This window comes from Podarcis tiliguerta, assembly GCF_965153285.1.
Source record: "Podarcis tiliguerta genome assembly, chromosome: 11".
Classification (NCBI taxonomy): Eukaryota; Metazoa; Chordata; class Lepidosauria; order Squamata; family Lacertidae; genus Podarcis; species Podarcis tiliguerta.
Window position 1 is genome coordinate 40730879 of NC_139544.1, and position 26262 is coordinate 40757140.

At 41.3% G+C, this 26262-nt stretch overlaps 2 protein-coding genes across 4 annotated transcripts in view; one reads left to right on the forward strand and one right to left on the reverse strand.

The window, feature by feature from the left end:
- Nucleotides 1-18764, forward strand: MIER3 (MIER family member 3). Of its 3 annotated transcripts, none has more exons than XM_083404064.1 (13): nucleotides 1-329; nucleotides 1224-1301; nucleotides 3044-3189; nucleotides 4201-4335; nucleotides 5237-5357; nucleotides 7298-7383; nucleotides 7804-7879; nucleotides 10418-10569; nucleotides 11581-11662; nucleotides 12638-12729; nucleotides 14479-14606; nucleotides 14772-14917; nucleotides 15020-18764. In XM_083404064.1, the coding sequence occupies exons 3-13, from the start codon at nucleotides 3091-3093 to the stop codon at nucleotides 15475-15477; spliced, it is 1575 nt and encodes a 524-aa protein (XP_083260190.1). In that variant the 5' UTR covers nucleotides 1-329; nucleotides 1224-1301; nucleotides 3044-3090; the 3' UTR covers nucleotides 15478-18764. The 3 variants fall into 3 exon arrangements, with proteins under 3 accessions (XP_083260190.1, XP_083260189.1, XP_083260191.1); XM_083404063.1 differs by having other exon boundaries at nucleotides 237-329; nucleotides 1224-1248; XM_083404065.1 differs by lacking the exon at nucleotides 1-329 and adding an exon at nucleotides 782-806.
- Nucleotides 18146-26262, reverse strand: part of SETD9 (SET domain containing 9) — a 12320-nt gene continuing 4203 nt past the window's right edge. Inside the window, exons 3-7 of the mRNA XM_083404341.1 lie at nucleotides 24177-24300; nucleotides 21877-21992; nucleotides 20884-20989; nucleotides 20562-20680; nucleotides 18146-19329 (exon numbers count right to left, since the gene is read on the reverse strand). Of these exons, the coding sequence (XP_083260467.1) occupies nucleotides 20593-20680; nucleotides 20884-20989; nucleotides 21877-21992; nucleotides 24177-24300 (434 nt within the window). The 3' untranslated portion in view covers nucleotides 18146-19329; nucleotides 20562-20592. The remainder of the gene's footprint in view (nucleotides 19330-20561; nucleotides 20681-20883; nucleotides 20990-21876; nucleotides 21993-24176; nucleotides 24301-26262) is intronic.

Here is a 26262-nt window from a genome sequence, read left to right on the forward strand (position 1 = left end):
CTTGTGCTTGAAGGGAACTGGGGGGGAGGAAATATCCCCCTGCCGTACCCCGAACATATTGGACGCTCCTATCAGGACACTGAGGGGAAATTGGGGGAAGAGTTTTGACAGGATGGGAAGGACCGCGCTGGCTTCCACAACCTGCGCTTCCGCCGCCGCCACCTTCCCCATATCAACCAGCCCGCCCGGCTAAGCAGGCAGCCTCGCCTCCCTCCCTCTCCGGCCGGCTCCAGCCCCAGTCCCGGCCGGGCTGCCATTGGCTTAGCGGCCCCATCCGGGCACTTGGCGCATCGCTGCTGCTCAGCCCGAGCGCTCCCAATATGGCGGAGGTGAGCGGGGAAAGCGGGTAGGGGCGCTGGGGTCCGGCGGGCTCCTGGCGGGGCTCCGCTGGCGGGGCTCTCCCTCCGGCCCCCTGGGCGGCCCCGTGACTCCCTTACGGGGGTCGCCGGCCCGCCTCGGGGGCTTCGGGGGCCGCCGGGCGGCTGCTGGAGCCGCCTGCCCCAGCGGAGCGCAGCCTGCGCGAGTAGGCCGCGGCTAGCTGCCGTCCGTCTCCCGATGGCTGTCTGCGGAGCTGCCCGGCCGGTCTCCACCCACAGTCCCGCGGCTGGGAGCGGAGGTGGAGGGCGCTCGGGCCAAGCCCTTGCTCCGCGGGGCTCCCGAGGAGGGCCAAGGCCGCGGGATGGAGGGGCTCTGGTGGGGCTGAGCGAGTTTTGTGGGGTGTGAGTGTTTTTCCGACGGGCGGTCCGGCTGCCTTCGCCGCTGCTTTCCGGACAGCCCCTGTCAGCGCCCGGGCGGGCCGGGCCGAGGTGGGGACGCGGGTGTCGCGGGGCCCTCCGAGTCGCGTCAGTGGGCCGGTGGGGCTGGGGAAAGCGAAAGGGGCTCCGAGCTTGGAGGGCGAGAGGCGACGCTCGAAGGGCTGGGCGGCTGTGGGGGGAGAAGCTACGGCGAAAGGGATGGGCGGCCGGGCGAGGGATGGAGGCTCCGGAGTTGCGCCCTGGTTGTGGCGGGTGGGGAAAGAGGGAGGAAGGGATGCTGAGAGACAAAAAGGGAAGGCGAAGTTGGGGGGGGGGGTCGGCGGAGAGAAGTGTGTGCCAGAAAAACTTGAAATGTGTTCCATTAACAACAAACCCACCCACCCCTTTTCGAGTCCTTTTCCCTTTCCACCTTGTTTTTTTGGTACAGCTCATCTCTAACCAGTTCTTTCTCCCGTTGCTTGTTTCCAGGCTTCCTTTGGGAGTTCGAGCCCAGGTTTGTCCTGTTCAGTTCCTTCTTCTGTGATTCCGGCAGTGGGAAGCTTTTGGGTACGGTTAAGGGCCAGGTTACAGGCGCATCTGTCAAAAGATGCTTTGTGTATTTTCTCTGTTTACAGTGATTCCCCCACCCCACCCCACCTCCTCCATCTTTCCTATTTTGTTTCTTGGTTTTTTCATGTTAAAAGTCACTTGTTTGGCTCTAGAAGGGCCCTGTAGAGCTGTTCTCTCTTGTACAATCTGTAGTGACGGGTTGCAAAGCTGTTGTGGGTGTTGTAAAAGCCAGGCATTTAACTTTCTAAATAAAATCTATGGTACATGCGGGACAACTTGCCTTAAAATGTAAGTCAGTAAAATCCCTAATGCTAGTTGTTTGCTGCTTTCGGGAGTCACTCCTTCAGCAATCCTAAAACCATTTTCTGCTTTGCTAAATGTATGCTTGTGCAGAAGTATGTCCCCCTGAATTGAGAAGAACTTTCTTATTGAGAGATCAACTTAAAGTTGCAGCCTTGAAATCTGAGATCTTCAGAATTGAATAATGTTGATTTAAATGGAAGTTAATTATTCTTTTATTTTTAAAAAAGTTACCCTGGCTCTTGGTGGCTCACAACAGTAAGAACAGCAAAGTACAGCCAAACCAAAGTACATCAGACAGAATTAATTTTTTTAAATGATAAGATATGCAAGTTATTCCTAAGTAAGATTGTGCCCACGTGAAAGTTGCATATAAATCTCATTGAACTTAATGAAACAGGTTTTTGTTACTTTAGATTAAATAAGTATATTTTATACTTATAAATAAGTATATTTTTCGGTATATTTTAGCATCAAAGAGAGGAAACTTTATTTTAAAAAATGAAATTGGAAGTTCTCTGTGAAATTTTTATTTACATTTATTGTCTGAGAACAAGCTTATAGCATTTCTCCCATTTCATCAACTTCAGGTAAATTAGATTTAATTGAAGTATCATCTGTATGCATTTAAATTGTCCTGATTCAGATACTTCACAGTTACTTGGAAATGTGCAGTTCAAAGTTGGTCCAAAGATCTTGGGTTTCTTAAATCAAGAAGATCTTCTGATATCCAAGCTTATGCAGTCCAAGGAAGTGGGCATTCACCACTCAGATATGTTACCATTAATTTGCAACACAAGATATACTGTCTTGGTGTGTTTATAACAAGCATGTTGCATATCTGGGGCTGTTTTACACAGCTTTTTAATAGTATAACTTCTCTTGCTAGTTAAAAATGACTTGTCAGTGCTTAATGTTGACTTGTTTAGATGGTGTTTCCCTTTCCTCCAAACTGTTTTTAACCATATTTTCAAGTGAGTCAGCTTCTAATCAGCGACATTTTTTCCTGTTCAGTAGGTGTTTGTATACTGACACTACATTTCTGAAATCTGGGATCCAATTTTTTGTGTGTTTCCTACAAATAAAGAACTGTGCTTACATTTGAGCTCATACATGCATAGTTAATATTCATACAAATAATTAACATACAGTACTTGCAACAAAGGCTGTAATTAAGTGTCATTAGGACTTTTCTTCCAGAGCAGTCTCTTCACTTGCCTGGTAGAGTTATTCTAGAATAAGAGGTATGAGGCTCATTCTCTTTTTGATTTAATTGCAGTCCATACAAGTGTGTGTACAACTTGTGTATAATAAAAATGGATGTTGATGCTTCTGTGTTCGGAGCATTAACTTTGGAACTTAAATGAATTTTTACCATTGCATTTTAGTGTTGATATAATTTTGTGTGTTCCTAAAGTGATTTAAATTGTTTTTTATAGTTGGCTCTTTATCTTCTGAGGATCATGACTTTGACCCTACAGCTGAAATGTTGGTACATGACTATGATGATGAAAGAACTCTTGAAGAGGAGGAAATGATGGATGAGGGTAAAAATTTCGGTTCTGAGATTGAAGACTTAGAAAAGGTAAGGAATTCTTCCCTTAGGCATGCTGGATCTTTAGTATAACTTTGGTTAAATTGTATGTTCATTCTTAAACACCAAAGAAATTCTGGGGAGAATTTTCGTAGAATACCACTGATCTGACTCAATCAGTTAAAAAAATTATGGGAACAAATACTTAAAGAACAGCAGCAGAAAAACTTATCTATGGATATGACAACAATGCAAGTTGATAGAAAACCACTCCCACACAGCATCCCCTTACACTGTCATCTTAATTACCAATTCTAGATTCAGAAAAAAAAGTTATCATTTTTTAAAAAAGCAAATTTGTTTACTATGCATCCATCAGTACTGCCAGCACTTTAAGGAGATCAAAGGGTAGTATAGCTGTATAGTCGTACCTTGGATCCCGGACACCTTGGTACTCATATGTTTTGGCTCCTGAACGCTGCAAACCTGGAAGTGCGTGTTCCAGTTTGCGAACGTTCTTTGGAACCCGAACGTCCGACAGGGCTTCTGTGGCTTCCGATTGGCTGCAGGAGGTTCCTGCAGCCAATCAGAAGCCATGCTTTGGTTTCTGAACGTTTTGGAAGGTATGACTGTACTGTGTACAAGGCTCTTCAGGAGCAATTGCAGAACCATATGATAGGATGCCCAAGTGATAGAATGTTTGTCCATTTGTAAAATTTATATCCTGTCCTGCCTCATAAAATGATCGCAGGACAGGTCATAGCAATCAAACATCTAAAATTTAGAATCTAGTTTGTTATATAACATCTCTCAATACAAGGCCAATTCTGAGAATTCAAAAAGCTTGAAAAAAGAGGAATGTTTTTAGTTGGGCTGAAAACTTAACTAAACCTTAGGAGAAAGAGTATTTAAATTAGATTTTCCTAGATCTTGGATTTGGATAATCTTTTTTTTTTTTTTTTGTAGTTGTTAAACCCATTTTGTTTGTTTCTGCATATTTAAAAATATGTTGTTGTTTTTACAAATGACAATGCATCTTTTTGTCCTTTGAAAAAAACCCAGGAAGGAAGCATGCCCTTAGAAGACTTATTGGCATTCTATGGCTATGAACCGACAATTCCAGTTATAGCAAGTTCCAGTGCAGATAGTTCCCCAAGTGAACTTGCAGATGAACTGCCAGACATGACTTTGGATAAAGTAAGTCATAAACATATTTCTTTGTTACAATGTGAGGCAGGAGACTCATGGGTTCTATGGTTACCATGAAATCCCCTCATTGCCCTGAACATTGAGGCCCAAATGTTCTGCATTTATGCAAAAATCTTTGAAATCTGACAACAATTTTCCTTTAACTTGTAGATAACTAGTTTCAATTCAACACATTTTTTCCCTGGAAGTAATTTTTTTGGATGAAAACAGTAGTACAAATGGTTAGGATTGGGCTGTAAGTTGAATAACTGAGTTGTATCCAATGGTGCCACTCACTTGAGAGTAAATACTTCCAGTAGCAAAAATGGGAAGCAATTTCCCCTCTCTCCACTACAGCCCCTCACCCTTATGAAGGGCAATGATTTCATAATAACTGAAAAATGCCTGCCTTACCATCAGCTAAATAACAGTGTTGGATATAACTCATGTAACTCAAAATGAAAGGAAAATGAGATATTTATAATCTTAAAGACATTTTTAAAAAGTAAATAGAAAAAGTAAAAGTGATTTCAAATAAGTAGTATGCATTATATCTACATATACCTCCTTTATCAAATGTTACTTTGTAGTTTCTTTTGAACACCCTTTTCTTTCAATTGGTCACATTGTCAGTATTGAGTTGCTAGTGACAGGCTGTAATTTTTCATATATACAAAGCTCAGGTGCTTTATGTAATTACTGAAACCTTAAACTACTGGATGTTTTAATTGTTTCCCTTTATCTCTTGCATTTTCTTAACTCTGACTGAGTCTGATATAAATAGTAAACGAAATTATAATATGAAGGCCCCTCTTCTCCGGGCTTCCACATAAGGAATATGATGAATTTCAGGATACAGTTACTTCTTCCAGAGTGGAATGATACTAATGATTGACTCTTCTGATTACAGGAGGAAATAGCCAAAGACCTATTGTCAGGAGATGATGAAGAAACACAGTCTTCTGCTGATGATTTGACACCATCGGTCACTTCACATGAAACTACAGACTTTTTCCCTCGGCCTTTAAGATGTAGGGGAAATAATATTAATATGTTGTGTTTCAGAAGATTGTGTCAGAAGTAGAAGTATTAGGACTGTGAGATTGATTTGGTCATGCATTTTGCTCTCTAACTGAAGGATCACATTCTGTCTCGGCTTGTTGCACTCAATTATTTCAAATGCAGCCAAGGCAGGATAGGCTTTTGGTCTACTCATGGTCCATTTTGTACTAGTAAATCACATGGTTGTGAGACAAAAGTGTGAAATTTAATGTTGCAGCAGTGCAGAAGTACTAACCACACTACCTAGTAGGCTTTCAACAAACTGCATAACTTTAATTTATCTAAAAAATGGGTGCCATGGCAGAGTTGGTGAACAAGTGTGCATCTGTGACCATGCTTTGTTTTCAGGAAGAATGATTCTTAGTATGTTAGGAATAATCACAAATCCTTTTTGACACGTATGCTCTAGAGGAGGGGTATTGGTAACCAAAATTCATAAAACTATCCTGAAACACTTTATTCATGTGTTTTGAACTTGCAAAAATCCATGTAGTGAAAGAAACTATAGTGTGGAAATTACTGAAGATCATTTAATAGGGTTAGTATTACATATGTCTCCCCCTCTCTTATTATTCTTTTGTGGTGCCTTGCTGGAGAAAAAATTGACACAGGAATTTGTTGCAGTTCCTTTTATCAGCCACTTACTGTGCATTCTAACTTATCTGAATAAATACTTCTTCGTGTGCAAATTGGGAGCAGCAGGCACAGAAAACATTAGAGCAATCCAATTTTCATTTAATCACTGGCATTCTTTGTATTGGTTTAAACTGAAATGTGGTGATATTTCTAATAAACCTATGTAAACAGAGCACTGTGCATAAAGCAGTGTAAAATGCAGGGGCCCTGCCCTCCGCTTTACAATTTAAGTAAGACGAGAAATGTTGGGACGCGGGTGGCGCTGTGGGTAAAACCTCAGCGCCTAAGGCTTGCCGATCGCATGGTCGGCGGTTCGAATCCCCGCGGCGGGGTGAGCTCCCGTGTTTCGGTCCCAGCTCCTGCCCACCTAGCAGTTCGAAAGCACCCTTAAGTGCAAGTAGATAAATAGGTACTGCTTTATAGCGGGAAGGTAAACGGCGTTTCCGTGTGCTGCGCTGGTGCCTGCTTGCCAGAGCAGCTCCTTCACGCTGGCCACGTGACCCGGAAGTGTCTCCGGACAGCTCTGGCCCCCGGCCTCTTAAGTGAGATGGGCGCACAACCCTAGAGTCGGACACAACTGGCCCGTACGGGCAGGGGTACCTAAGACGAGAAACACAATGAAAGAGAGCAATGGGAAATGTAATTTTGGTTCACAGAGTTTTGTAGAGGCTGGTATACATGCATTTGGTAATTGATCATCTGAAAGCGCTAATGTCCTCAGCCTTCTGAATCATGGTTCTGGACTTAAGCTGCACTCCCGTACCCCAGCTTTGACTACCCTGTGGCTGTCTGAATGTTGCTGGACTTTACCTCCCATCAACCCTAACTACTGGCCCTGCTGACTGGGGCTGATGGAAGGAGTCCCAACATCTGGAAGACCACACAGGCTAGCTTTTCTAGACATGTTTAACCTGAGAGTAAATTCTACATTACTCACTAGGACTAATACCAGAGTAGACATTGGGTGGTATTCAGTGCTAGTCCTTCTCATAGTATACCCGTTGAAGTGAATGGACAGGACTAATTGAAGTCCATTCATTTCAGTGAGTCTACTCTGAGTAGGACTTTGTTTAATACAATCCAGAGGATTACCCTGTCAGACTCTGATGCCTACCCTTTTTGTGCAGCGGAATGTAACCGAAAATTTTGCTGTTTAGTGCCCAAAACAAAGCTATAAAAAAACTGCTCTCGGAACTACTTATGTTGCAGTATGTGAAATTCAAGTTGTTAAATATGCCTGAATTAACACTTGTTCATTTTCCATTATAAAAAGCAAATACTACATGCGATGGTGATAAAGAATCTGATGGTGAAGATGTGGAAGTGGATGCGGGGAATTCATCTGAAGATTTGCGGAAGGTAACCCTTAGAATGACCCACACTAGTGGATTTAAACATACTTAAATAACTAAACTGAGCCACATATCTTGGATACATAAAGCCTGTGAAATTAAAATATATGAAATATGCATTTCCCTGGACTTACATTTGATGCTGCTTTGGGGCATCATGGGCAGTGTTCTGCTTGCCTGTGTAAGCTTTTAGCTACCCCTCCCAGTAGCAGCCCCTATGAAGGCTCCCACAGAAGTCAAGGGGATTGGCAGTTCTCAAAAGAAATATTGTTGCTTCCCCTTTGTATGCTTGGAAGTGAGAAAGTTGGATGTTGTGCAAGGAGAGAAGATGGTGTTTAGATAATCACCATTTAGTTTACAATTGTTTTTTTGAGAGCTATATATGAATAAACGTATAATTAAATACTTTGAAAAAATGTTTCTTCAGGAAATAATGATTGGTGCACAGTACCAAGCAGAAATTCCACCTTATTTGGGCAAGAGCAGCAGCGATGATGAAAAGGGTGAGTTCCCATTCTTTTTCTTGATTAAATTAATGATTATATTGTTTAAACTTGTACACTGCCCTGGGACCGTTGAATCATTTGAAAATTGCATTTTGAAAAGTTGTAGTTGCAATACTCTCAGGGTAGAATATTGAAATGTCAAAGGGCCATGGCAGTGCAGGGAATGGAGTAATGCATTTGGATTCTGGACATCCAGTTCTAAAGTATCACTCATCCATGGAGCTCACCAGCTGTGTTTTACTATCTCAGCCTTATCCTAATTCACAGGGTTGTTTTGAGTCTTACTGGTGTATTATGAAGCACTTTGTTTTCTGAAAAGCAGCACAGAAGCGGTTGCAATCATCTCATTATAAATTCTTAGATACATGAAAGGCAGACTCAAGGTTGCCTTCCATAAACTTGTAAACATAGGGCAAAGAATGCAAAAATATTTGTAGAACACAGGAAGACTTCCCATGGGAAAAAACCACTTTGAATGTAACAGCTAGCACGTCCTTTACTGCCGGCCGACACTGAAGATTGTATTTGTAACAATACAGTACTTGTAACAGCATTTAGTCGGGCAAAGATATGTGGAAGATGGCTAACGATTTTCTGGGCTGTTGATTTAGCAACATAGGATGAGATGCTAGCATTTTGGCACCAGGGCAGTTCTGCCATACGGCAACAGTTCCTTGTAGTCCTGGCAAGGGGGAGAGAGGATTGTTGGCACCCTTGCAGCATGGCATCTTTTTTTGAATGGGCACTAGGAAAACATCAGGTGAGAGTAGTCCTTGTTACCTAAAGGCAGTCTGGTGGCGATGTTTCTATTTTACTACTACTACTACTACTACTACTACTACTACTACTGTGGTACCTCGGGTTGCAGACGCTTCAGGTTACAGACTCCGCCAATCCAGAAATAGTACCTCGGGTTAAGAACTTTGCTTCAGGATGAGAACAGAAATCGTGCGCCGGCGGCACGGCAGCAGCAGGAGGCCCCATTAGTTAAAGTGGTGTTTCAGGTTAAGAACAGTTTTAGGTTAAGAATGGACCTCCAGAACGAATTAAGTTCTTAACCCGAGGTACCACTGTACTACTAATACTAATAATTTATTATTTATACCCCACCCATCTGGCTGGATTTCCCCAGCCACTCTGGACGGCTTCCAGCAGAATATTAAAATACAATAACCTATTAAACATTAAAAGCTTCCCTAAACAGGGCTGCCTTCAGATGTCTTCTAAAAGTCTGGTAGTTGTTTTTCTCTTTGACATCTGGTGGGAGGGCGTTCCGTTTAATGTCTGTGTGGGGTTTTGTGTCGGCGTCGCTTGTGCAGATTCTCTTTGCCATTCGCTTGTGTTCCTTTGGTGGTGAGAGAGGTTGGGGTTGGCCCAGGGTGTGGTTGTTTGTTTGTGATTGGCTGCGGTGAACTTTGTTTTCATGTGTCAGTTTGGGGTGCGTGTTTTTGGATCAGGTTAGCCATATTGATGCGTATGCTGTTGGTGGATTCTTGTTGTTGTCTTGTTGGGCTGTGTATGTGATAAAGGGGAGCCATACCGGGGTGAAGGCTTCTTGGGATTATATTGATTAAAACTATGGCCTTGAATTGTGCCCGGAAAGCAATGAATCATCAGAGCTTCTGTTCAGAATTAGATTTTATCTTCATAAAACTAAGCACTAAGCTTAAGTGAGATTAGCAAACACAGTTTTATAAAGAGTACACCATGTTCCTTTTATGTGCTGAATAAAACCTGAAAAAAAAAATCAATAACCCAAAGTGGTTGAACTGAAATATTTATTATTTTTCTTAAATTTTGATTTATAGTTAAAATCTTTAAAGTGTGGCTTAAATGTTACATTTAAACAAATTCAAACTTTAACTTTGACATTGTTTTTACTCGACTACGTGTAAATGCATCTTAAATATGATTACTCAGTCTTAATGCTGATGTATATTATTCAGATGTTAAGGAAAAAGGCATAGAAACCACTTAGGTAAGAACTCAACACAGCACTATAGCAATCATTTCATTAGTACAAACATTTCAACTTGTGAGATAGAATGATCACCCCTTTCTTCTCTATGCATGCTGTTTTGGGGGTTCTCCTGGCACACACCCCAAGCCAATTTAGCGGGGGGACATGGGAGGAGGAGAGGGGGGAAATCACTGTCCTTGTGTGGGCTTACACTAGTGGGAGTAATTAGTTAAATCTGGCCTTTAATATTCTAATTTTAGCATGCCTGAAGTTCTGCATGTGTTTCTTGGTGAGAGTCACCTGAAAAAGTTAATTGCAACTTTTGATTATTAGGTTTGACAAGTATTATACCCATTTCACTTGCCCCATTTGACATTTTGTGGAGGATGATTACTCACCAATAGTTTTAAAGGATGTTTGTTTTTCATTAGCTCTCTTTTACACGATCTGTCTAATTCCTAAGTCTCTTACATCTTTATTTTTGTGGCCAATATGCTCTTATGTTCAAATATTTTGCTTTTATGTTACTGAAGAGTATTTCCTATCATTTGTGTTCCAATGATTTTTTTCCACAGCATATAAAAATGAAGACCAGCTACTTTGGCAGCCTGATATGATTTCAGAAAATAAAGTTAGAGAGTACCTTTTTGAGACCTCTTTAAGAACTGGAAATGAAAAAACGATTGGCAGAATTCCTGAGGGAATGCATACAAGGGATAATGAACAGGTATGTTTCTTACCTGAACATATGACTAGGGCTTTTCTCTGCTTATGTTACAAGAAAAGACCACTCAAATCTTTTTGCTTTCATGTGATTTAAAGCTACATTTTGATACATTTATATTAACAAACAATTGTAAGAATGGCTTATTTTCATCACACTTAAATTTATGCTATGACATGTCAGAATATTTCCAAAAGTTTTTATAAACGAAATATCCTTACCCTCTTCCCCTCCCCCCAACTCCCTCCTCCCAAGGATCCTTATTCTTGGGTGATGAAAAGCTTACTGTCATTTAAAAATTAATAGGTTTTGAAAGAGTAAATTTACCAAAAGCCTAAATTGGTTTGTTTCGCTAATGGATTGTCATAATTTGAATTCAGATCCATCAGCAAATCTATGGTGGCAGGTACAGCCCAGCACTCCTCCTCTCCAAGTGCTTTGAGGCGATGGTCTTTCATACTTTTATGTGTGTTTGCTGCTTTCCATATCTTAAAATCCCCAGTTTGAGCTTTCAGGAAACTTCTTCAGCAGCAACCACCATTCTCTTTTCTTCTTTTTTTTTTTAATTCTCACGAGGCACAATATCTTTGGACACTGGGTTGTCTCCAATGTAGTTAGAGTTGTGTAGAGGTACACTTGTTGGCAAAATGTTTTGTGCCAGCAGGACATTGTTGTGCAAGATAACATACAAACATGTTGCTGGTAACTTTGTTGCACAGTAGATTGGGAAATCTGTTGCACAAATGAGTTTCCGCTAGCCCAACTATTGCATTGGATTCCTCTTGCTCAGTTTGCAAACGCACCTGTCTGCCAGTGCAAGGGCCCTTGTTCTGGCAGAGAGAAACCACTGGACACAGCCCTGTTCTGGTGTTCATATAATCTTTATATTAATGATAAATATTTTGAGAAATTGCACTATAATAAAGTAAACAATTTTTGGTTGGCATGGGAGTATAACCATTCTACTGTATACTTTTGACTTCTTTTAACCATAAATATTTTAATCTCACCTAGGCACTCTATGAACTTTTCAAATGTAACCACAACGTAAAAGAAGCAATTGAGAGATATTGCTCCAATGGAAAGGCATCTCAAGGTAAGAAATCTCTGCAAAGAGTTTGAGGCTACAAACCTTTACTCGCTTAAGTGGGAGTAAGTCCATTGAACTCTGTGGAGCTTACTTCAGAGTAAACAAGCATAGGATTGTGCTATAAGAATGGTTTCAATGGTTTTAAGTTGAAAAGTGCAGAAATGATTTGAGGTGGCAAGTCATCTACCCCAGTTCCTCAACAGTTTGTAACAGTAGAACAGACCATTTTTACTGCCATCAGTAACAGCTGGAATGTTCATGTAATTAGATATTGGAAGACAATTCATTCTTGGGCAGCAGAGGACTTAACTCCTTGTGGAGGCAGTCAAAAGGCATTCTTGAAATTTTCTGTGGCCAGCCAGAAGTGGAAGTAATTGTCTTTCAACTTCCAGTTCTGATTCCACCTTCAATGAGTTAACAGAGTCAGGCACTTTGCTCCTTTATTTCCATCCTGTATCCTCAACTCTCCAAAACAGCTTTTCAGTAAGTGTGAAGGGAAGAATTGGCAAAAATTGCCTTCTCCTTTTCGTACAGCAGGAGCATCCTGTGAGTGGAATTTTACTCATAGGAGCTTTAGGTCTTAAGCTCTATTTTTCAGGTAATGCAAATTAGCATTATTATTATTTGTCTTGAGCTTGGACTAAAATAGCCATAAATATGATTGCCATTGGTTGCACAAAAGTAGTACAGTAGAGCTAATAGCTGAGCATCCCATAAGAATGTGAGCATGTTGAACTTTTTTTTAAAAAAAGAAGCAAAAACTCTGTAGTCCAGAATAAACTTGTTTCCCATGAACCCAAATGGAGTAACATATGTAGTTCTACATCTATGGTCTTCTTACTGCTAGGTGTGAGCTTTCCACTTGTGGATTGCTATTACCGGGTGGGTGAAGTTTTCTTTGCTGTCCACGTGCTGGAGGGTGGAATGGCTATTAATTAGAACAGACCATCAATCTTAATTGTCCTTTCTGTCCTTCTTAAGAGATGACAGCCTGGACAGAAGAAGAATGTAGAAACTTTGAACATGCACTTCTGATTTATGGGAAAGATTTTCATCTCATACAAAAAAATAAGGTATGTTGATATACAAATAAATGAAACAAATGGTGCTTGTGTTTTTAAAATCGGAGATGTATAGACAGCGTATTGTTACTGACTGGCCATTGGCATGTTAAATGTATTACAAACGTTGTAAATCTGTTCATTTAGTAAATGAGTCAGCCTCTATGTATGAAGCAGTCTGTAGTGGAATGTCATTACTGTGAATGTTTATACTTTTTAAAAAAGCAAACAAACTTGCTGTATTCATTTACTCTACTGCTATAACATTACCTTATACAAGAACTAAATCATTGTTTGAGGCAAAAAGAGGGAAAATATCTAGTTTACTACAGCTGTTCTGCATCACTAGTAACTACTTCTGCTTTTGTTCTGAAATCAGAAAGTTGATATTTGCTGATGAACAAGTTAGATGCATTTTACCAAGTGGGCTCTGGCTCATAAATGCTTATTCCACAACAAACTTGTTAATGCACAATAAATAACAACTCTTTGTTAATATTTTCTTTGGACTCATGGATGACATAACATTATAAAAGCAGCAAGTAAAATATGAGACATGATGAGATAATTTTCTAACCCTCAGGTGGATTGTGGCCCTTTCTTTACCACAGAAGCATTGTTGAGTCTGATGGACTCAGCAATTTATTAGCTAGCTAAGAGCCATTTCCTGGGTTTCCTGATTTGCTGGGTTCTGTGTCTTGGTCATGGCTAGATTTTTGAAATTGTGTATCCTCTTTTTCTCTATGCAGTTGATCCCTCATTTCCTCTCCAGGGTTGCTGGCCCATTACTGTTAACGGAGGGACCAATTCATTCATATGCTTATCCCAGCAGCTGGTTGGAAGATGTCTCAGTGGCGCATAAAGTCAACTACCCTTTTTGTTCCCCAGATAGCATCTGCCCATCTGGAAACAGGAGAAAGCAGGCCACATGGAGCAATAAGACAGTCCAAATGGGAAGGAGGCTTGTCTACCAAGCTGAGAGTTGTGTTTACAGACATGTTCCTTTTTTCTAAATCTATTCCTGCCATTTCTCCATCCCAAGACCCAGGAGAGGAAGGTTTTCAGAAAGTGTGTCATAACTTTTTCCAGGTGCTTTCCGTGGTTTTTAATAAGAAACCTTTGTGACAGGGAAGGGGAACCTGTGGCTCTCCATATGTTAATGAACTGTAACTCCCATCATTCCTGGCAGTTGGTATCCTATCCTTAGGTGATGGGAGTTAAAGTTCAACAAGATCTGGAGGGCCACAAGTGACATCCTTCTCTGAAGAAGGCATGGCTGGAAAACTACATATGACTTGATTTTTTTTACTAGAAAAGCTCCTGTGGAACTAGAGCAGAATCTGGATGATTCAGACCTCTAGTTGCAGGGGCGTATTCTCTTGTTTTTGTAGCAATGAGCCAGCCTATGAATTCTGCACCCAGTCAAAATGAGCCAGAATTTGGCATCCTTATCCTCCCTGTTCCCTCTCAGCATGCTAATAGCCAACCACAAGTTTTTTGTATTATGTACTAAGTATCTTCTTACTACATCATACAAGCAAGTCTCTCCAATTTAAGAATCCTTAGAATATTGTTGGCTTTCACAATGTGAATTTGGGCATGATTCTATGATTCAACACTATGAGTCCCTCAGGATTATATTAATTTATTGGGAGAGTCAGGTCCTTCTTTGCCAGCTCTTTCAGAAGGAAGTCGGCATTTCCATGTACAGATTTATTACGGATATCAATATCAAGACTTGAATGTGCCAATTCTTTTTAGGTGAGAACAAGAACAGTTGCTGAATGTGTAGCATTTTACTACATGTGGAAGAAATCTGAACGATATGATTACTTTGCACAGCAAACCAGATTTGGAAAAAAGCGATACAACCACCATCCTGGAGTCACGTAAGTTCAAAGACCTTGAAAGTCTTTATTTTTGTGTTTTGTGATTTTCTCCTCTAGAACATCACACCCATGTTATAATATGGCATTGATGCTGTTCTGAAGATGCATATCCTCCAATTATAGTCAGTTAAATTACTTGCCTTAAGATGATCACTGTCGTTCCAGGGACTATATGGACCGGTTGGTAGATGAAGCAGAAGCTCTTGGTGGAGCTGTACATTCTTCAGCCATAACGTCAAACAGCAGATCGGAGCCCACGCCTGACCAACAGCTAAGCATTCTGAGCTCTATCACTGCCAACGATTTGACAGGTAAATTAAAGGGTGCACGGATGATGCCTTGGAATAGCTTGCTGCTGCTGTATGTCAGGATAATGGTGACATTTTGGCTAATATTGCTTTTCTTTCTTCTAGCACTGACCAACAGTGTAGCCACAGTCTGCCACTCTACAGATGTGAACTGCTTAGATGATGCCTTCCCACCTCTAGACAGCTTGCCTCGGACAGCAGTTAATCATGTGCCTGTTGTAACAGAAGATTTGCTTAACTTGCCTAGTAATGGTGAAAGTGATTGTTTTAATTTATTTGAGACTGGATTTTATCACTCCGAGTTAAACCCACTGAACATGTGCAACGAGGAGTCTGAAAGGCCTGCCAAGAGACTAAAAATGGGAATTGCAGTCCCAGAATCGTATATGAATGATGTTTCTGTGAACAACTTGGGTGTTGATTTTGAGAATCACACGCATCACATTACCAGTGCCAAAATGGCAGTCTCAGTGGCTGACTTTAGCAGTCTATCTGCAAACGAGACAAATGGCTTTATTAGTGCTCATGCATTACACCAGCACACTGCCCTCCACTCAGAATGAATTTTATCATCGAACTGAAGAGACAGTGGACACTGTTGGTGGTTTATGGTAAACTTGATGGGAACGATCAGGTTTGCTTAGTCTTTCACTGGAAGTTTGAACTATGTGACATCAGTGATGTCTTTATGTACAGAACTATATCTTGATTTGTCAAGAGTATTTTCACTTTTTTCCAATCCATAAATGTGGAAACTTCATACGACGTTCAGCAGAGTTTGGGGACTAAGAGAACTCTGTGGTGCAGCTTTAAGCTCTGCTTCCTCTTTCTTTTTTAAACCTGTAAACAGAGACTGATGTCTCAAAACCAGCACAGAAATTCTGAACTGATTGGAGTGGCTTTTTTAGTCTAAGTTGCTTCTGCCGTAATGGATGCAGTGGAAAAGCGATTGTTTACAGGTACCAGTCCTGATCCCTGTTCAATGTAGCATTAAAATTAATGAAAAGCAGGGAAAGGTTTCTTTAATTTAAACTGCACAAGCATACAATGATATTTTTAAGCGGAACCTTCTCTCATACTAAACCAGAGCACTTCAGTTTACAGAACAACAGGTTCATCTTGATGGATACTAGCACAAAGGACTGTAGGAGCACTGTCTAAAAAAACGTGTTTGGATGCTCTTACCAAATTATAGGCCATGGCTACCTTACACAGATACAATTACACAGATTTCTGTATGTAAACCTATTGGCTGAAATGATACAGTATCCTGGTGGGGTGGGGAAGTTGTCCACACTTCTGAGGAGTGTAATGTGAAAACATCAAATGTTAATTTAACTTTTCTTAAGGCCACTGAGAGGTGAGGGTACAGCTTAGGATTTTCCACTAATGGTTTACATCTTAGGACTTGCCTTAAGTTCAGAGCACTGCAGTTCAATGTGTTAAACTTATGAGGGACTCTAGATTCATAGATGATACACAACTTTGAAGCATCTTCAAGCATGGATGTATTTTTTTCCCCTTGGACTGCATTTCATGCTCCGGAGAGGAATCTTTGTTATAGCTGTTTTATGTTTATTGCTTAACCTTTCATTTTAGCTTTGCCTGTCATTTATAATATTAATCAAAAGGTGTTAGCTATGTGTCCTGAACGACACAAAAATGTTGAATTTTCCAACAATTGACATGCAGTAAAACATGTCTATTTTTGCACTGGCCACTATGTATATTTAATTTCCTTTTTAAAATATTGCAAATTTTTTTTAAAGAAAAGAGTAAACTTTTCAGTGTTGGTAGTAATGATTTCATGGTTGCACTGCATAAATAGAGAAAGCAGATGCCTTAGTTAATACTTCAAAGGGAGGGTATTTATTCTACATACTGTGAACTGCATTGACATCCTGAGTTTGAGATGCAGCAAAGTGCTGTGTGTTCTTCATGGCATTGTAACAAAGATGGCTTCAAAGAGTTAATATAGCACACGTAACATTTTAGCAAATTAATTTAGCACAGTGGACAAAAGTTGCTGTTGGTGATCTGTTCTGAAATATACATCTAAAAGCTGTCATTCTAATAAGTACACAGTCAATAATGGGGTAGCCTTGGCCCTGTGTTGTATTCTGACGCTTTTAGCCAAATTGTCGGCTTCTTGTTGCTGTGATTTGTGCTGAACTCTGTATCTTTGTTCATTTTTGTTTTTGAATCAACTCATCACAGATAATTTTGTAAAATAACTGGCCATATTCTTTTTGTGTTATACATTCAAGTTTATGGGTTTACAGTGGCTGGTCTGTATAAAAATCATTACACCATGTCTGAATGCTTATACCAGTTGCACTTAAATGACAACACCCATTCTCATTAGCTGATGCAGTACTACGTTCAGTTTATCTATGCATTGCTGGGGTCTTAATGAAGACCGAGAGTCTAGTTTCTCGTCTAAAGTTTTGATTGTCAGCAAGTTGAATGGACACTTTAGTTATTTAATAAAGACTTTTGACCAAAATTCTGAAATGGTATGAAAGAACAATGAATTCCGGCTAGTTTTAATAGATTTTAATTGCTGATATAATTTAGCCTGTTGGCTAGCTAGCTGGTAATGTTTACTTTTAATTCCTTGTTAAAATGAGGCAATAATTTGCAAGATTATGTAAATATGTACATTCTGCATATCTTTTTAGATATCTATTTCAATATTTTCTGACTACTTCTGTGTATAGTAACATTTTGTGCATGCTTGATGTGACATTCATAAATTTGTACCACTATGACTTTATTCATGTAAAATAGCTATTTATTGAATTTTTCTTTTAAAAGCTGGACTTAACCTGTTTTTCTCTGTGTTAAACGTTTTAAATGGAGAACTTGTTACCGTTTATTAAAAGAATTGCGTTTGAGGGAGAGCATGAAGATGGCAGAATTGCAACCATATGAAGAAATCTACATTGCCTTGATTCAGTGTGGGTAAAGCACAATTCTTCTAACAAACTGTGATGACTTCATTGTTCATTGCTGAATATATTATCTCTCCTCTCCTTTTTCATAAAAACAAACCAAAAATCCACCATGGGCAATTGCAGTTTGGTAGATGTCTTACTTAACTACAGGGATTCTGAAAAGGATAGCTGATTCACATAGAAGTGTAACTGGTGCTGTGATTAGAGCAATACTTTTACTTTTGTTAAGGCATTTCATCTTCTCATCGTTAGCTTTTTAAATGCTTATTTTCCCCCCTCTTGTTATGGTCAAACCGCTGACTTTACTTGAAGGCTGTACAATACTGTCTGAAGTATACTAAATTGTGTACGATTGGGTTGATATGTGCAGTTTCCTTATAAAACCAAGTCAAACCCATATGTTAATTTCAGATCCAGTAGTGTATTAGAAGTACAGTTTAATTTTAACCAAAGTCTTTAGTGGGTATTTCAAGTTTGAATGTAAACTAGTGGATAAACTGACCAATAGAAGACTGTTTGCCCAGTGTTAAAAGCACATTGTCTATAAATGAGAAACTGAATTTACATAGTATCATGGTTATGATTTTTCCATGTGAGCGGGAAAACTTCTCAGTAGTTGTTTTTTTTTGCTAACAGTTAAGGTCTGCAGTCCTTCCTGAAGCAACCAGTAATTCCAGTCATTCCTAGATTCAGGTTGGAATCCCCTGTGCATAGCAAAATAAATTAGTGACAATCGCAACCAGTTTTAGTATGGGATGCCCAAGAGGAAGTTGCTATTGTTGCATTGGTTTTAATATTTGTACATAAACACTGATTTTTTTGAACATTATTTTGTATTTGTTGTACTTTAATACCTGGTGTACAGTTCCAGAAATAAATGTCTGGAAACCCTTTTTCTTTTGTGAAAGTTGTCATGCCTCTGCAACATTTGTCACTTTAGTATATTTGAACACACAGGGTTATTTTAAAAGGAGTTTTCAGATGTTCAGATTCTAATCCATAAAGAACCAGATTTATATTTTCAGACAAGACTGCATAGTGAGGTTTCTCTCCCACTAATTCTAAAATTTGGGGCCATCCAATGAATCTGAATGTTGGAAGATTCAGGATGGATAGAATAAAGTGCACAGCACCTAGTTACACTATGGAATTAGTTTTTGTAAAATGCAGCAATGGCTCCCAACATGACTGGCTTTAAAAAATCATACAAGTTCATGGAGGAGAAGGCCATCAATGTCTTATGTTCCATTAGAGGCAGTATGCATCTGTATAAAAGTTTTTGGGAATCGCAAGTGTGGAAAGTACAAAGTATGGGTGCCAATCCACTTGGAAATTCTCTAGTGCAGGCCCTGCTCAACTGCATAACTTGTTCATGTCAACTAGTACTTATGCAGGAACGTCTTCCCATGTCTGGGCGGATCAAGAGTTGCAGGAAGTGCGATGCCACCAAACGGATGTCTGTAGGTAGAAGCAAAATAGTTGATCAGCAGTGACACAGTGCTGAGAGGGCAGGTTCAAAGAGGCTTATTGTAACAACTTCTCAGTGGATTGGTGACTTCAGGGAGCTATTTGCGAAGTCCACTTTCAGGAAGTGGTTTGAATCCACAGGGGTTCTCGAAAGTAGAATGTTCTTGTTCTCCAGACACCCTTTTGAAGGCACACTCCCAGCGCCAATCAGCTGACTGCCCATCTTCAAAGGAAGGTTGTAATTGCCGTTAAGTTGGCCAACCTGTACATTGATCCCCTTCGAACCCTGATAACTCAGTCACCTGAAATCACTATAATGTCAGGTGGCTAACAGGTAGGTCAGGAGTCAACAACCTTTTTCAGCCATGGGCTGGTCCACTGTCCCTCAGACCATATGGTGGGCCTGACTATTGGGGGGGGGGGGTGAACAAATTCCTATGCCCCACAAATAACCCAGAGATGCATTTTAAATAAAAGCACACATTCTACTCATGTAAAAACACCAGGCAGGCCCCACAAATAACTAGAGATGCATTTTAAATAAAAGGACACATTCTACTCATGAAAAAACATGCTGATTCCCGGATTGTCCAAGGGCCGGATTTAGAAGGCAATTGGGCCACATCTGGCCCCCGGGCTTTAGGTTGCCTACCCCTGAGGTAGGTGGTGCCCCACAGTGGGGTGGGGTAATTAAAAATCCGGCCTACGGGTCATCCAGTTCCCCACCACTGATTTAAAGCAATCAAACTTACAAAGTATACTCTGTTTATTGATATAAAGGAACAGGAGCAAATCCTAAGATACAATAGTAAGAAAATATACAGTGGTGCCTCGCAAGACGAAATTAATTCATTCTGCGAGTTTTTTCGTCTTGTGAATTTTTTGTCTTGCGAAGCACGGTTTCCCATAGGAAATGCATTGACGGTTTCCCATAGGAATGCATTGACGGTTTTAAGAAAAAGGTGCAAGCCCATAGGGAAATTTGTCTTGTGAAGCAACTCAAAAAACAAAAAACTCTTTCGTCTTGCGAGTTTTTTGTCTTGCGAGGCATTCGTCTTGCGAGGTACCACTGTATAGGCTGAAGAACACTGATGGTTGCAGGCACTGTTTTAACACTGCATAAACCACTAATTTTGCACTAATTTTTCTTTTCTTAAAAGGCTCAGCCAAAAGGATGCGCCAAACCCCTCGCTGCCACCAAGTATGCATTCAGTAAAAAATACCTCAGGAAACCAAATCAGTGGCTCCTCAGTCTCAGTTGATAATTGTGTAATAGTTTGAGAAAAGCTCTTCTCCTGGTCCAATGTCTTGGAGAGCAACCAGAACGACACATCTCAGGGGCCTGCAGATTGCATAGTGGAGGAATTTCAGATACTATAATGCACATGCACTTATACATGCATAACACACACCAGTTTTTCTTTCTTTAGGTTCCAATAAGTGAAGGTTTAAATAGGTGACCTATTTGACATTAACGAGCTAGTCAAATTATCAAACTTAATCCAATCTATGAGATTGTAACAAGTATTTGATTAAACTTCTCACCTCCGTATCTCATGACAGTAGTTTATGTTTGGAAGATACTGTTTAAATTCTATAGGAAAATTTTCAGGTACGTCAAATTCCTGATAGCATACATTGGCTGCTTTATCTGATGGAAAAATAAGAGGAAAAGTATCGAAAAAGATGAGATGTACTAATATTGGTGCAACTCTCAGTTGATGTATCTTTTGGATTTATTTACATAAGTCATCACTCACATTATTTGTTTATCATAACAGAAATCCTGTTCAGATGCCCTAAAACTGTTTATGTGGAGCATCCTCATTGATGTAGCCATGTGAATGAAGTAAATCCGACCTGACAATAAATATTATATGGAGATGTACCACTTCCCTCTACAGTGGTGCCTCGCAAGACGAAATTAATTCATTCCGCGAGTTTTTTCGTTGTGCAAGTTTTTTCGTCTTGCGAAGCACCACTGCATTTAAACACTAACAAGCAGCTGGTAACTCGGACTCACCCGCGCCTTGTGGCCACCGCGCGATGCGGCTGCTGGAGGGCGGCGGGGGTCAGGAGCGCGACTCTGGCTGCAACGCTGGCTGGGGGGAGTGCGCGAGGGGGGTGGGCAGCGGCGCGAGGCAGCCGGAAGGTCAGCCGTCAGCCGGAAGGTGGGAGGGAGCCGGAGGAGTGGGGAAGCGAGCGTGCGTGCAGTGACCGTCGCCATGACACGAGAGGCAGGGCCGTTTCGTCTAGCGAAGCAAGCCCTTAGGAAAATCCGTCTTGCGAAGCACCTCAGAAAACGAAAACCCCTTTCGTCTAGCGAGTTTTTCGTCTTCTGAGGCATTCGTCTTGCGGGGTACCACTGTATTTAAAAGATGGGTCCCAGCATTCACCCAAACCGCAGATTAGGAGCAACACTGGTAGCTTGGTAGTGAGCCAGAAGTTAATCTCCCATAAAGTATCCTTGGAGAACTCAACATGATGGTCTTTAAAGTGCCCGAATCTAGTCTAGGAAAAAGTCTGTTTCCTACTTACCAGGTGAGCAATTGTTAACATATTGCCCCACTGCCAGTGGGTTCTGCAGACCAGTTGTAAGCCAAAATACATCACTCATTTTCAAAGGACCAATCTGATCTCTCTTGCTGCATGACCTGAAAAAACTTACAGCGTTAACTACAAACCTCATTTTGACAGCTTCTTGAGCAATCATATCTTTTCAAAGCAAACACATGTACATACACACCCCACAAATTAAATTCATTTGTTATGCTACTCATTACCCATATCCTATTCAGCACCCGTAAGTAGCAAATACAATTTGATCCTCTACAAAACTTGAGATGTAGCAAATCAAACGCTGCCCATTCAGCTGAATACATAGCACATAAGTTCCACTTCAGATTAAGGAATGGTTGTCAAGCATCTGCCAGACTTTCATACATAGCTGATGGGCTGCATTTAACTTGGTGGGTCTTGCACGTCCGAGCTACGTGCCTTCATTTTCGGTAACGAAGAAGGTTTTCGCTCAAGTCTAAGGAAGGGCTGTGATGGCAAGGACGTTACTTTGCAGCAGATATTTGCAGATGCAAAGAATATCTGCCAGACATTTAATATTTAAATCATAAATACTCTTAAGAACCAAGAACTTGTGCTTATCCAGACAACCATTCCATCTGGTTGCAGCAGAGACGGAAATGGGGCAGCAAGGCCCACTCTTATCAGTTCTGCTGAGAAACCAGCGTCATTTGACTCCTTTTCTCCCTTGACTGTAAATTACTGTATTTTTCGCCCCATAGGATGCACTTTTCCCCCTCCAAAAATGAAGGGGAAATGTGTGTGTGTCCTATGGGGCGAATGCAGGCTTTTGCTGAAGCCTGGAGAGCGAGAGGGGTCGGTGTGCACCGACCCCTCTCGCTCTCCAGGCTTCGCGCAGATCTCCGCAAGCCGTGGGAGCCCGCGCCGGGCTCCCACGGCTTGCGGAGAGTTGCCTGTTCTGGGGGCTGGGGTCGGGGGAAGCTCGGGCTTCCCCGCCCCAGCCCCGCGCCTGGGGGGGAAATAATTTTTTCCCCTTTATTTCCCCCCCCAAAAAACTAGGTGCGCCTTATGGGACGGTGCGTCCTATAGGGCAAAAAATACGGTTTATGTCCGATTTTGCTTGTTTTCCTCCTCCCTCCTTACCCCCTTTTTCTTTTCTGTCTTGTCTTCTAAATTGCAAGCTTGAGGGCAGGACTATCTTGTTTGTTATTGATCTTTTTCAAACCATTCTAGGAGCCTTTCCAGGGTAAACATGCTATAAATATATAGTAATGTGTGAATTGGGACGCGGGTGGCGCTGTGGGTTAAAGCCTCAGTGCCTAGGGCTTGCCGATCGAAAGGTCGGCGGTTCGAATCCCCGCGGCAGGGTGCACTCCCGCTGTTCGGTCCCAGCGCCTGCCAACCTAGCAGTTCGAAAGCACACCTGGGTGCAAGTAGATAAATAGGGACCGCTTACTAGCGGGAAGGTAAACGGCGTTTCCGTGTGCGGCTCTGGCTCACCAGAGCAGCGATGTCACGCTGGCCACGTGACCCGGAAGTGTCTTCGGACAGCGCTGGCCCTTGGCCTCTTGAGTGAGATGGGCGCACAACCCTAGAGTCTGTCAAGACTGGCCTGTACGGGCAGGGGTACCTTTACCTTTTTTAATGTGTGAATTTCTGGCACAAGCATCACACCTATATTACCTGTGTAAATCTGTGGAGTCCTTTCCAAAGCACAAAACTTACTATAGATGAGACCAGCACAACAACAATTGACATATTATATTGTTAGTAAGTATACAGAGAAGGAAGTGATTCTCACATCTGCAAGCACTGGATACAAATTGACATCAGCCATAAAAAGCAGTGCACAACCCATTACTTTGCCATTAGTTTGTTGTAGTTGAAATTTGTGCAGACATGAGCTTCCAAATTGTAAGTAAATATTGAGTCACGGAACAGTGGAATATTCTACAGTAAAAGTAGTACAGGTCTTGTCAAATATGGTTTTATGGACCCATCTTATTGGCAGATGTTCTCCCACCTTCAAGGTTAACTTATTTCAAATGTTTAAAAAAGTCACAGGGAAATAAGACAACCACTTGGACATTCCCAACATCAAAGCTGTGCAACTGCAAAAAAAGGTTATGTTCTCCAGCCAGAAAATAAACTCACCCCCAAATCTGTGGCTGACATTTTATTCCATATAAAAACAACCTGAAACAGACAACTTCCAGGTTCTTTGGTTTTACTTAAAAACACTATTAGAAAAGTACAAAGAGTGAAACCTTGGGGCTGACATTTTTCTATTAAGGACCTACCTGTATATAACTTTTGATATTCCCTTGTCATTCCCATCAATAAGCACCCCATCTATACATCTAAAGATAAATGGATTGCCAATGGACTGGAAAAATATGGGCTCATACTTTTCATAGACTGTGCCTGTGTGAGACAAAAATGGCTATTTTAGATTCCAGCTAATCACAATCAACAAGATGGGCAGTCTCAAGCAACGCACAGAGTGGATATAACCATTTTCTCACATACAAAAGACTGCAAATCACAAAACTCCTTCAGCCTGATGTAAAGATCAAGCTTTCTGGGAAAAGACAACAGTGGGTGGGTGTAGAATTAGTACCATTTAAAAAAAGATGACAAAACTTCAGTATCCAGGATGGCAAAATATTGCTTTCTCCCCCCACATGAACCAAATGTACGGTACTTCTCTTTGCATCTGCTGGCCTGGGTTTAGATATCTGCAAGAAACACCCTTCCTGTGGTCCCAACAACAGGTGTGGTCCATTGTGGCAAGTTGACATTGGCTAGGACTCTCTGTGTGCAGGGATTTCACCTGCGGAGCTTCTTGCCTCTGGATGCATGGATCTCTCTTTTCTTGTAAGTTTAAAACACGCCCCCCCCCCCATTTCATTCTTTCAGGCATTTTGGAAAGGAATGCACTGGTATAGTGGAATATTAATGGATTTTTAAAAATCTCCTTATGCTGTGGGTTAGGGTTTTGTTTATTTTGAACCTTCCTGAGATCCAGCAGGAAGAAGGGTGGTCTAAAACCATAGGAAATACATTTATGGTTAAACAGCAATTTGAAACCAAATTCATACAGTCCAAGTTTAAGAGTAACTACTACATTGCGCTCCCTCCCTCTCTCTCTCTCTCTCTCTCTCTCACACACACACACACCTGAAGGAGCATCTCCACCCCCATCGTTCTGCCCGGACACTGAGGTCCAGCTCCAAGGGCCTTCTGGTGGTTCCCTCACACTGTGAGAAGTGAGGTTACAGGGAACCAGGCAGAGGGCCTTCTCGGTAGTGGCACCTGCCCTGTGGAACACCCTCCCACCACGTCAAGGAAATAAACAACTACAGTGGTACCTCAGGTTAAGTACTTAATTCATTCCGGAGGTCCGTTCTTAACCTGAAACTGTTCTTAACCTGAAGCACCACTTTAGCTAATGGGGCCTCCTGCTGCTGCCGCACCGCTAGAGCCCGATTTATTTTCTTATCCTGAAGCAAAGTTCTTAACCTGAAGCACTATTTCTGGGTTAGCGGAGTGTGTAACCTGAAGCATGTGTAACCTGAGGTACCACTGTATCTGACTTTTAGAAGACATCTGAAGGCAGCCCTGTTTAGGGAAGTTTTTAATAACTGATGTTTTGATGTACTTTTAATGTTTGTTGGAAGCTGCCCAGAGTGGCTGGGGAAACCCAGCCAGCTGGGCGGGATATAAATAATAAATTTATTATTGTTAATTATTATTATTATTATTACTAATTTTAGGGCATATCTGGGGGCAAATGAGTGTGTTCTGATAGGCCTCTTGAGCTTTAAATGGGTTCACAAGGGCAGAACAAAAAGTGTAACTTTTTCTAGCGTGGAGGTGCTGAATGTCATCTTGGGACACAGCTATAAATGACAGAGTGGCCTTGTCATAAAAAAGGTGTCAACTGTACACAGACTGAAAGTAAACTGCTAGAAACAGGCACTAGGGGGCATTAAAGAGGAACAGGGCTCCTGTACCTTTGATAGTTGTGTAGAAGAGGGAATTTCAACTGTCCTCTTTTTCATCTGGCCAACCCAACAGTTCTGAATAAAAGTTTCAAAGCTTTCTGGCTCAGGTTTGCCAGATTGCCTCATGGTTTAAATGGTTTCTTCTCAATCACAGAACATAGAAATCCTCTTCTATTTCAGAACAGCACTGCCCTAAGGATTCATAGTGATCACAGCTCAGTGGCAGAATGCATGTCGCATGCAAAAGCTTCTAGATTCAATCCGTGAGAGCCCTCTGCTGAGACCCTGGGGAGTTGCAGTCAGTCTGTGGCTGCATTGCCATGTAACACTCAACCATAAGTATGGTCTGTTAAACCATTATGCGAAGAAAGGTGGCTTC